General features: G+C 43.9%; 1 protein-coding gene across 4 annotated transcripts in view; it reads right to left on the reverse strand.

Annotated features, from left to right (window-relative positions):
- Positions 1-934: 934 nt before the first annotated feature.
- The window catches only part of tlcd3a (TLC domain containing 3A), a 43,199-nt gene continuing 32,956 nt past the window's right edge, over positions 935-11,177 (reverse strand). For all 4 annotated transcript variants that reach the window (XM_037979072.1, XM_037979073.1, XM_037979071.1 and 1 more), the window contains 3 exons: positions 8,868-9,087; positions 3,432-3,527; positions 935-1,920 (listed from right to left, as the gene is read on the reverse strand). In XM_037979072.1, coding sequence (XP_037835000.1) covers positions 1,612-1,920; positions 3,432-3,527; positions 8,868-9,087 — 625 coding nt within the window. In that variant the 3' untranslated portion in view covers positions 935-1,611. The remainder of the gene's footprint in view (positions 1,921-3,431; positions 3,528-8,867; positions 9,088-11,177) is intronic.

Consider the following 11,177-nt stretch of genomic DNA (forward strand, 5'->3'; position numbering starts at 1 on the left):
CGGTCACACAGGTGAGTTCTAAGCTTTCATTTGAGAAGAGCTGAAATAAAACTGGATCAAGCCGAAGCTCGGGTTTGAAAGAAGACAAACTTATCTACGTTTGAACGGATGAAAAGTTAGTGTTTGATATCAGCTGTCTGCTGCAGAAACGTCTGTAAAAACCCAAAAACTCAAACTGTGATTGTGAAAAAAACCCTAATAGGTCTCCAAACACAGTCCATTTTTCTGTGACGTGTTGAAACTGAACGACGCTGCGTTTTCTCCTGACTTTCACTAAAACTATTAACATCTAATATTAGAATTCTTACTTTTTTTTTTCTTTTGCCAATTCTGCCCACGTCGTACAACATACCGCTATCAAAAGTCGTAACACGCTATTTTTGATCGAGCCGCACGTTTTAGTGTTTAATTTTTAACAAATTAGTACTAAGAGTGCTTCAGGGCCAGCAGCCTTAAACAGATGAATTAACAGATGAATTAACTCCAGATCGTGTTTGAAACTAATAGTTTTATCTTTTATTAATATTTATAGGGTAGATAAATGACTAAAAGTGAAGCATGAAGTAGTGATTATCTTTTATAAATTTCATTCAGATAAATTTTTTCAGCAACTTGATATTTACATATTAACGGTCCTCTGTGGTCCGGATATAAAGTCGGTTTAACTTTGAAAATAAGTTTCTTTTTTTGACAGTCCGTTCTGCGTACATCTGCCCCGATGAGCTCCGAGCCGAGCTAAGAACCTTCAGAACTTTCAGTGACATCGAACCCCCGGAGTCTGACCCTGGAAGGATAGTTTAATCCTAATCTGCCCTCAGTCAGCCGCGGTGGTCCAGAGATTATGTCATTCAAATAAAATTCACATTTACAAACTATACAAGCAAACAGCAGTAATTTAAAAGGAGAACTTAGTCCACGCCGTTGTTATTCTAAGATATTTTGTAACTGGAGGGCTTTTTTTTTTTTTTAAATTCGATTTTTTTTTCAGAGCACCGCCACGAGTCTGAAAACGTTTGACCTACGAGGACAAAAAGAAAACTTTTACAGCTGATTGCTGATGGAGATTTGCAGCTGATGCAAAACAAAAAGTCACATTAACTGTTTTAAGTTCTTAGGAGTGAAGGAGGTGAGGTATTTTTTTTTTTTTTTAAATCGCCTCTTTTTTTTTCTGCTAACACATGCGTCTCCGCTGGCCTCAGCCCTGAATCCTTCCTGCCAACGGCGTGTGAACGAGCCGCAGATGAGAAACAATTAAACCGCAGACAGACGGAGCCGCTCGCCGTAACCACGCCCTCCTGATCAGCAGCAGCTGGAAAAACAGTGGGAGTGAGAGATAAGATAGTCTTTACACAGAAGCTCGCTTTTTTTCCTGTTTGTGTCACGTTTCACTCGGGCCGTCCTGCAGAACTGCAAGACGCTCTTCATGTGAATCCGGGCTCGAGTCGATTCCGAAATGATAAAAGATCAGTAGTAGCAGTAAATCGGAGGTGGAGAGGTCCACTTAGGCAGCAGATTTGTAACAGAGGAGTTAAAGTCTACAGAAAAATGCCCAGGATTTGTAGATTTAGTAACTGAATGTGCAGCCTTCAGGGAGCAGCTGCAAAATGGACATCAATCCTCCTTCGAGAGGTCGGCAGCGGCGGGCGCGGCGGAGGGCGACTGCGCCCCGCGGCTCCGCTGGTAAAGACGGTAGCCCTTTCGGCAAAGCAGCACAAACCAGTAGACCTGCGGCGCCAGGATGCACGAGTTCCCCAGGTTGGCAGAGAGCGGCAGGTGGAAGGGCACGCTGTAGAGGGGGATGCCGTAGTGGCGGCCGTACATCCAGTACATGAAGGGGAAGAGGGCGATGCGGCACGTGAAGAAGGTGAGCAGGACCATGCCTCCGTTGGCCTTGTGGAGCCAGCCGTCCTGGAGGCTGATCTGGTGGAGGAGACAAGAGAGGAGGAGGAGGGGCGGAAGTGAGAAGCGACTCGCTGCATCGGTTCGGGTTAAAGCCGTTAATCACTGCAGCACTCCGAGTCGCTCGCTCGCTCGCCGTTTAGTCTTTTTGGAAAACAATAAATAATCATTTGTGTGTTTGGATCTGAAAAGGCTGCAGAAAACTGACCGACCTGAAAATGTCAGGCTGAGTTTCTGTTCGTCTTGATTTGACAGCAGAGCAGCTTTGCTTTGCTCTTTTTCTTTGCTGACACCAGATGTCAGCAAAGACCTGGCGGCCGACGCTCCACCGCTTTCAGGGGCTAAGTGAGGCTCCTCCAGCCTCAGATTAATGCACTGTAAGCTAATAAAGGCACACCGAATGTGTTGATCAACGTACAGGAAGGAAATAACTGCGGCGCACACGGCGGCCGAGCTTTTCGGAGAAAACGAAGATGAACCGTGTTATCTCCACTGAAAGCTGCTGACTGACGCTTTGGTTTTGTTGAGCCGAGCGCCTTAATTATTGATAGAAGTGACAAACTACCTTCCAAATGAAATGAAGATACTCTGGTTTCTGATGATGTAAGCTCCTACACACCTTCTGAGTTAAAAAAAAAGGCAGACTTTCTTTTACAGAAGCTAAAAATGATCGTCTGAGTTTAAAAACACTAAATTTAGAAATGCTTGTTTTATTTATAAAGCACTTAAAAAGGGTTGTAAGGGGAAAAAATATCCAAGGCAGTAAAATAAACATTAAAGCCAAGTTTAAAGGCTTTAAACCCAAACTGAGGTGAGATCTGAGGCCTGGGTTCTGATGGTGAAAACCTTAAACTCGAGGTCTGTTGTGGTAAATGAACCAAACATGGACGTCACGATGACTGTGTCCATCTTTTATATACAATTTCTGTTCAAAAAATACTTTGCTTATTTAATAAGTTTAAATAAAATACGTTTTTCATCTTTATCCAGACCTGGAAGACACTCGGACTGCGCGAGGAACCCGACGTGATACACATGATGTTTGGAAGTTGTGTTAAATCCATTTAATTCATAATTTTTGCTTTCTTAAGTGTATAAAAGGAAGCCCTGGTAAATACAGAAAAAAAACAAAAAACACCTGGACCAGCGATGTCCAACCCTGGTCGTCGAGGACTCCTCTCCTGCATGTTTAATTTGTTTCCGGGCTCCAAAAACCCCTGATTCAACGGTCAATGCACCTCTTCCTGTTCTGCTGAAGCCCGGTAATCACCCATTGATTCAAACCAGGTGCATTGGAGCAGAGGAACCAGTAAAACCTGAAGGACAGGAGCCCTGAGGACCAGGATCTGGAGGCCCGTTGACCCTGGCTACGGTTGCTAACTTGACTGTGAGGCGGTTAATCAGTGCAGCAAACGATAACAAATAAAGAAATAACTGTGGCCTAATGATATTTTGGCTGCTCAGAAACCAGGACAGGTGCAGGACCTCCCGGTTGGTTTCAGGTGGATGCTCAGGCGTGCGTGACGTCTTACCTGAATGAGGATCTTCCCCAGGGAGACGAAGGGGGTGCTGAGCTCAGTCAGGAACAAGCAGCCGATAAAGAAATCCCCCTGGTCCTTTCTGAAGAACTGAGGAAGAGACAAACACAGGCTGAGCAAACACAAGCGTGGGGAAAAAACAGAAAGACACAGCTGACGCTCAAGGACAGTTTCTGGAGCGGCTTCTTGTGCAAATAAGCTCAGAACATTTTCAAGGACGAACTTTACTTTGAAATAATCTGTTTTTATTGACTGAATTGGACACAGATGGAACAAAACAACATTTAACAAAAAAAAACCCACAGCTGTTTCTGTCAGACAATCTTAAAAATCCATCGGAGCGTGAACTGTTCCGTCCCACATTTACAGGCAGCAGAACCTTTAAAGATGACACCAAAATGGCACCAAATAAATGTAAATGAGTCTCCTGTGAAGAAAATCTTCTGTCTTTCCTTTGGTTTGTGTTCAGTAAGTTTCGTAGCGATATGTCAGGTTCTCACACAAACAGAAAGTCTTAAATTGTTGCTTCCACGTTCAAATAAACGCCTAAAAGCTTTTATTAAAGAAAAACTTGAGTGAGGCGCAGCTTTTAAAGGATTCCTACAGATTTTCCTTTTTGAAACTTTAGGACTTCAGAACTGCAGATGTTTGTAAAGTGATCTTATAACCAAAGTTAGTCTCCTTCAACACGAAACGTTGATCTTTTGGTGGAACTGAGACTCCATTTTTAGTAAAATGGAAAAAGCTTCATTTGTTTTAGGGATAGGTGACCTCAGGGCAGACTGTTAAACTCTTAATAATCTCTAGTTTTGCAGCCATGGAGCTCTTATTGGAAGTAACTTCACTGTTTTGTTTGAAGACACATCAACATTTTGATAAACTTCTGAAATATTATGAAATGAAAGTTGCCTAACCCGAATATTGACTGTTATTTTACAATATAAGCAGAATTTATTTATTTATTTGTTAAATCTAGATTTTTATCTCCTAGAAAATGCAATATGGAGTCTGGAAACAAATGCTTTCCCATAATTTGCTTCCATTTTCCATATTTATCCAGACCCAGGGAATGGTAAAGATAAGTAGATCTTTTTTTAAATCGCAGGGAGACTCGAGATCCACGCTCCTTCGTTATGGAGTCGGGCTGGAAACTGACACAAAGAATCAGTTGATTCTCGGTTGTTTCTTTAGCGTGCACACATGCATGTGGAGCATGTTTCTGTTGAAAATGACATTTAGGTGAATTAGAGATTTATTTAATAATTTGACATGAATCTGGATCTTGTTTCCAAGCTGCAAACGTCTAAACTGAAGTTTTTCTTTTCTTACTCGTCCTTTGACGTCAAGCACATACGAGCAGACAAAGTCCTTGAGGAAAAACGTATTTTTGAATATGGAGGACACTCTGACTCCAAACAAACCTACGACTGGACACCGAATCACGCTTCAGTTTTCTTTCTCCGGCTCCTGGAATCACATTAGATTAATCTCAGTTGGGTTTTTTTTTTTAATTGCTGCAAACAGATGAGCAGAAATCTTAGCCCGGTGGGGACGGGGTAGGGACTGATGTCCTGCACATAAGTAATGAATGAAGCTTTCAAATATTGACCAGCAGCTCCGAGCTGAGAGCTGGGTGATGCCATCCCTGAATAGGTGAGTCAGTCCAGATGGATAAAGAGACTCAAAACAAAAGACAAGCGCTGTCTGGTAACCCGGCTTGCCGTGGGTTGGAGATAAATAATCCATGAGCTGCTGCAGGTGCAGCTTTACCATCTGCCAGACAAAGAATTACAAACATAACAGAGGAAAAACTTTACATCGTGAGTAATCTGACAAGTCGTCCGTCTGCCACGACTATTACCTTCATACTTCAGACTCTCAGCCTCATGTCCTAAACACCAACAGCGTATGATTCCAAACCTTAGCCGTAAAAAGGTTGTTTTGAACAACAATCCAACCTAATCTGATTTAATCCAACAGAGGTATGGACAGTTTTCTAAAAGCTCCCAGAAGGACCAGCATTCCTGCAGCTCTTCTCCTTCCACAGAACCACGGAGGAGCTTTAGGTCACCCCCCCCCCCCCCAATTAAAAGCCTTCTGCTCTGATCGCTCAGGTTGGTAACTGGCTCCAGGAAGAGTCCTGGCGGCTCCAAACTCCTTCCCTTTACGGATGTATGGACGCTGTAGGCCTCGGTGCTCACTGGAGCGCTGCAGAAATCCTTCTGAAATCCTCCATGACATCCTGTCTCAGAGGACGGGACAGTTCCTTGGACCTCACGGCTTGGTCTGATGTGCACCTTCAGCTGTATGGACAGGTGTGTCCAGGCAATGGATTTACCACAGGAGGACTCTTGTTGTAGAAACATCTGAAGGATGATCAGCGGAAACAGTCATGGGATGGCTGTGAATAGTTAGATTTTTCTTTGTTCACTTTGTCATTACGGGTTATTGTGTGTGTCGATTAAAAGAAAAGAATTGAATCAGTTTTGGAAAGAGGCTGTAACAGGAAATATGGAAATAAAAGTCAAACTTCCAAACGTCTTCCAGCTGAAGCTGCAAACTCAAACACACTTTTCAGCCGCAGACCTGTTTGGCTTGAATTTGCTGGCAGCCGCTGGCGTCTCCGGATGTAGCTGTGAGTTTCCATCCATACAGGGAGTCATTCAAATGTTCTACTACACAAATGAGCCGGCGTGCAAAACAAACGCGCTCAGAACGCGAGGCTCATCTTCAGCTCCGAGCCGAAAGCTCAGCGTGGAATCAATGGTCTGCCGTTAAAACCAACCCTGAACTGAACGGGCTCTTTGCTGCCGCGCCCCGTTCCTCTGCCGAGCAAATCCCAGGTCAGGTGGGATTTGCATTTCTAATGTCTTTCAGTTGTTTTATTTGAAGGACTTAAAACAAAGACGGCGGACAGCGAGCACGACAGAACCAGCCCGCACGGTGAGAATAATCTCATTTCCTGCGGACGCAGAAGTTAAACGCAGTAAAGATACAAACAGTAAGAAGCTCCAACCAGGAGGACAAACCACTCTTTATCTGACCGGGAGGACGAAAGTAGATGTTTGAGTTTGTTTTTTATAAAAGATCTTAAACTTTTAAAGTGCTCTTCAGTCATTAAAGATTTATTTTCAACCACATTTCTTTCTTGAAGATGATGATCTACCATTACCCATGTTTGAATAATATCCCTCTTTTAAAAGAGGAAAACAGAATTTACACAACCACAGGCCTCGTCTCCTTAAGTGGCTGAAAGCTGAGAAGCTCTCTGCAGCAGCGAGGTAAAACCTATCAACCACACTGGCACTTTCTAGTCTCTTACCTATTTAATTTGTAAAATTTAGTTGATTTTTTTTATTTTGGGTGTAGCTAGACGTGTTGAAGACCACTTTGGGTTTTAGTTTATCAGCTGGTGTTCACACAGACAAACCAAACAAGCACGGAGCCGATGAGTGAGGAAATAAGAGGAGAAACAAAGAAAAGGAAGGAGAGTCCACCAACAAAACCAGGAGGATGGCTGCAGCTGGAGCTGAATAATGTAGGGTAATGTGAGCTCATAAAGCCACTGACAGCAACGGCAAACAAAGCCGGGGTTCCTGCCGCACCTGGGCGGCTCGGTTCTGCTGGGAAGAAGCAGCTTCACCTTCCACAAACCGGACAGAGGAACGTTTGATAGAGTCAGTGAAACGGTTTCCTGGAAGGAACGTTTATTTATTTAAATCAGATTCTGGCCAACAGGTGAACCAATAGATGAGTTATTAATCTGAAGACGAGCGCGTGTTCTTTCTCTGCTGATTGTCTAACTTGGTGCTCAGACTCTGAGACGAAGAACTCAGTTCAGAGAGCAGCCTCTTATGACCAGATTAAAAACAACACTTCATGTTAACCTGTTTCAGATTATTCTGAGCTGCAGCTTTCAAACATTCACTGGAACGTTTATGATTCACGGGTATAAAGAAAGAAAAAGCGTCTCGTTTGCCTGGAACTGATCACAGCAGATGATCGATAACTGTTCTCTTTCATTTCCCTTCAGGCCCGAGAACTCGTCTTCCCTTTGAACGGACCGAGTTGCTCTCCACTTCCTCAATTAGACCGCACAATCCCCATTCCCAGAAAAGTGGTTCCAGTTGTGGCTTCGGAAGCCAGCGGTCTTTCGGTTTCAGCCTCCGACTGTCTACATCGGGGGCTTGGAGCGCCGTTATGAAGACGAATCAGATGGAAACGAAAATCGGAGCTTCATTATCGCTGAGTCAGCCTCTGACCTGAGTTAATAACTGCGGGAACGCTGACTCAGCGGTTTTGGGTTTTTGCAGCCCAACAACTTCTGCTACTCTTTTAGCCAGCTTTTTGCTACTTTTAGCTTCCATTTAGCTACTTTTAGTGTTTACCTGTTTAGCTTTGAGCTAATGTTTTGCTCCTTTTAGCTTTGAGCTAATGTTCTGCTTCTTTAACAGCTCTTCAGCTGACTTCAGCTCTCAGCGTTCACCCGCCATTTTTGTAGTTTTTTTAATTTGTCGTCTCATGGCTGCCGTCGTTGCTCAGAGAGATAAATGTTTAACCACAGCTCAGCTCAAACTCGTTTTGAACCTCAGGAAATCTGGTTCGTTTCTGCAGAAAGTTGCTGGAATCGTCTCCTTCTTCATTTCAGAAACTCGGGAGAAACGTCACGACAGATTTTTGCCGATTCAAAACACACTCCACGTTATGTTCCAAGTGTTCAGACAAACCCCTTCTCAGCTAACGCATTTTCTATAACACAAGCTGAAATCAGATGTACGGCCTGAAAATGACTTGATAAGGAATCCGGGGCATTCAGCGCCGGGTCTATTTTCTGCTGCTGCTCAAGGAATCATTAGGAGATAATGCAGCTTTTTGTAAGAATTGATTTGAAACCACTGACCAACATAAGAGCTCACAGTAATAATGCATTACTGGCAGGGACTGGATTAAAAACACTCATGACTTGTTGTCACGAGGGATGATCAGTGTCAGAAACACGTGTCAGGCAATCCGTTCACCTTTAGAAGTTATTTTTAGGTGTACAAGTCCCACTAAGGGTTGTTAAATATATGCTAATTTATTAATTCAAGCAACTATTATTTTATTTTTTTATAAAAAAAAAAAATCGACCGTCGGCTGCCCTGACTGGTCAAACTGTAGCTAAAAGCTAAAATTATTATTCTATCAGCATTTAAATTGAACAAAACTTCAAGTTTATATATTTCGATTGCTGACATTTTTCTTTTTTGTTTGTAACAGAATTAATTTAGATAAGCAGATGAGTTTGGCTCTTTTTCTGCATCAGCTGATCTTAATGCAGGAAGCTGGAGCTCCGCCTGCAGCGCACCCAGCTTCCGAACACATGACCTCATCATCATCGTCATGGTCGTTGTGTCCCCCTTCGCCCCGTACTTCCCTCCTCCTCCTCACCAGCGTGATGGGCAGCAGGATGACGAGCAGTGCGATGTGGTGCAGCACCAGCAGGAACTCTCTTCGGATGAAGCGGTTTACGGTCCTCAGGGAGTGCTGCTTGTAGTCCTCGTGCCCTTTGACCCGGTACCGGTAGTAGTGACTGAGGTACATGGCGAAGATGTCGTACGTCATGTAGGGGACACCGTACCAGATGACGAAGTAGGTGGCCAGCCAGTGCCTGAGGGGGATAAATGCATTACCTCATGGTGAAATTTAACCATTAACTTCAACTACAAACTACACAAGAACGGGACTGTTTTAACATATGATACACATTTATACGACTGGCTTTACATGTCCAACTTAAAATGGAAAGCTGAAATAACACAGAGGGAGCCTTCGGCGCCTTCAGAGGCTGAGGCTCGTTCCCCGAGTCGGTCGCTGTTCTCTAACGGTGTTTTAAGCACTGCTCGCTGCTCTTATGTTACACAAGAGGCCTTTCTGCCAGAGCGCTGCTTTCCATTAACGGAGTGGCAGCTGAACATGCTGGTTTTATGCAAGTGTTAACTTCTTATTGTGGTTTTGTAACGTTTGTGCGACAGGCATGAGACGGGGACGAACCCTGAGGTGGACTGCTGTAAACACAGCTGCGGCGGGGAGGAGGTGACCGGCCTCTGATTGGCTGAGAAGACTGAAGAAACGAGCAAATAAACAAAATTAATCATAAAGTTAGCAGCACTGAGCCAAAGGAGGAAAAACTTAAAGGCCTAGACTTCCTTGAAGGAATGCATATCGCCCGCCGGCCTTCAGGCCAGAGACTCGAACTGAGATGGATTCACGCTGAGGAGAGGGAGTCTCAGCTACTACCACACCAGATTTTAGCTCAGTCTCTGTAAAGGTGGCTGAGTTATAGCCTTTTTCTGCTGACTTCCTGCGGCGGCCATCTTGAACAGAGCTGATCACTCAGAGTTTCATTTTAAAAATTCATCTCCTGATGAGATATTTTTGTCTATTTATTCACATAAATCTGCCGTTTCCCTGACAAACAATAACAGCAGAGATGTTCTTAAAATCAACATATTTCCTCTTTAGGGGATGATTAAACTGTTCTCTGACAACCAACATCAACCCCAATCTTCTGATGTGGTGATTTAAAAACCAAAACAGCAAAACTCATCATCATTTCTTACGTAAGCAGGTCATTTATTCCACCTCGTGTTCAGCGCCGAGTTATCTCCATCGCAGTACAAGACGCTACAGCGGACTAAAAAAAAACAAAATGACCTTTAGCTTGAGGGGAGAAACAGGCACACGCTCACTTCGGTCATATAACCTCTCTCACGAGCAAATTACTGCAAAAGCTTTCAGGCGGGCTTACGTAACTACGGCGTAATAAACAACTTGGATGGTCGTGGCGCTCTAATAGGCAGCGATTACACTGACGGTTAGCTGTGTGGACAGAAATCGTGTGAAGCTGCAGGCGGCGCCGAGCCGACGACCTCCGACCTTTCACTTCCTTTCGCTCTTGAAGGCAGAGGACGGAGATTAGGGGCAGAGACGTGGAAGAGAAGCAGCTCAGCGTCGGAGGCAGATTTACTCAGTTAAAGAAAAACAAAAAAGATTCAACGTAAAGAAAAAATCCTGCACCTACAAACCAAACCCAAATTATCTCTTTGGTTTTGGGGAGCTATGGTGATGTGAAAAACATGTTCGTTTGACTTGATAATCCTAATGTGTTAAACTAATTTACATCTGAATGCTGATTTACGTTTAGACCGATGCTTTCCCCTTTTTTTTCCTGCAGTCGAACTACTTCTGCTTACTTTGGGCTATTTTAGACATTCGTATATTTGAAAGAGAATAAAATAAATATAATAATAATAATAATAATAAAATACTTGCTGCTTCAGCAAACCTGCTCTGTTTTTGTCTTCTTATGCTACGTTTAGTCTTTACTTTTTACTTTCTGGCTAACATTTAGCCTTCAGCTCAGCCCTCAGCGTTTCCACAGAAACGTTGCGTTTCGTATTTGTAGTTCTATGAGATCAGCCTTTTGTTCAACAGCTTGCACCATAACTGCCTTTTCCAGAGCCCAGGCAGGTGCTACGTTCAAACAAACCAAACATATCAGGTGTTGGGGATTCACAAAGCTGCGGCGAGCGAGCGGAGGAAGCTTAAATAAAAACGGCAGACTGAGCTGCGTGCCGAACGCTCCCGGGTCCTGCCTTCAGTGCAGGGTGTGTGTGATAAGCTCCCGGGTCGGCCCACATCACCGAGCAGCAGAACTGAGCAGCGCCGGGGAGGATTTAAGCTCTCTGTGGGTGAGAG

This window comes from Kryptolebias marmoratus, linkage group LG13, assembly GCF_001649575.2.
Source record: "Kryptolebias marmoratus isolate JLee-2015 linkage group LG13, ASM164957v2, whole genome shotgun sequence".
Lineage (NCBI taxonomy): Eukaryota > Metazoa > Chordata > Actinopteri > Cyprinodontiformes > Rivulidae > Kryptolebias > Kryptolebias marmoratus.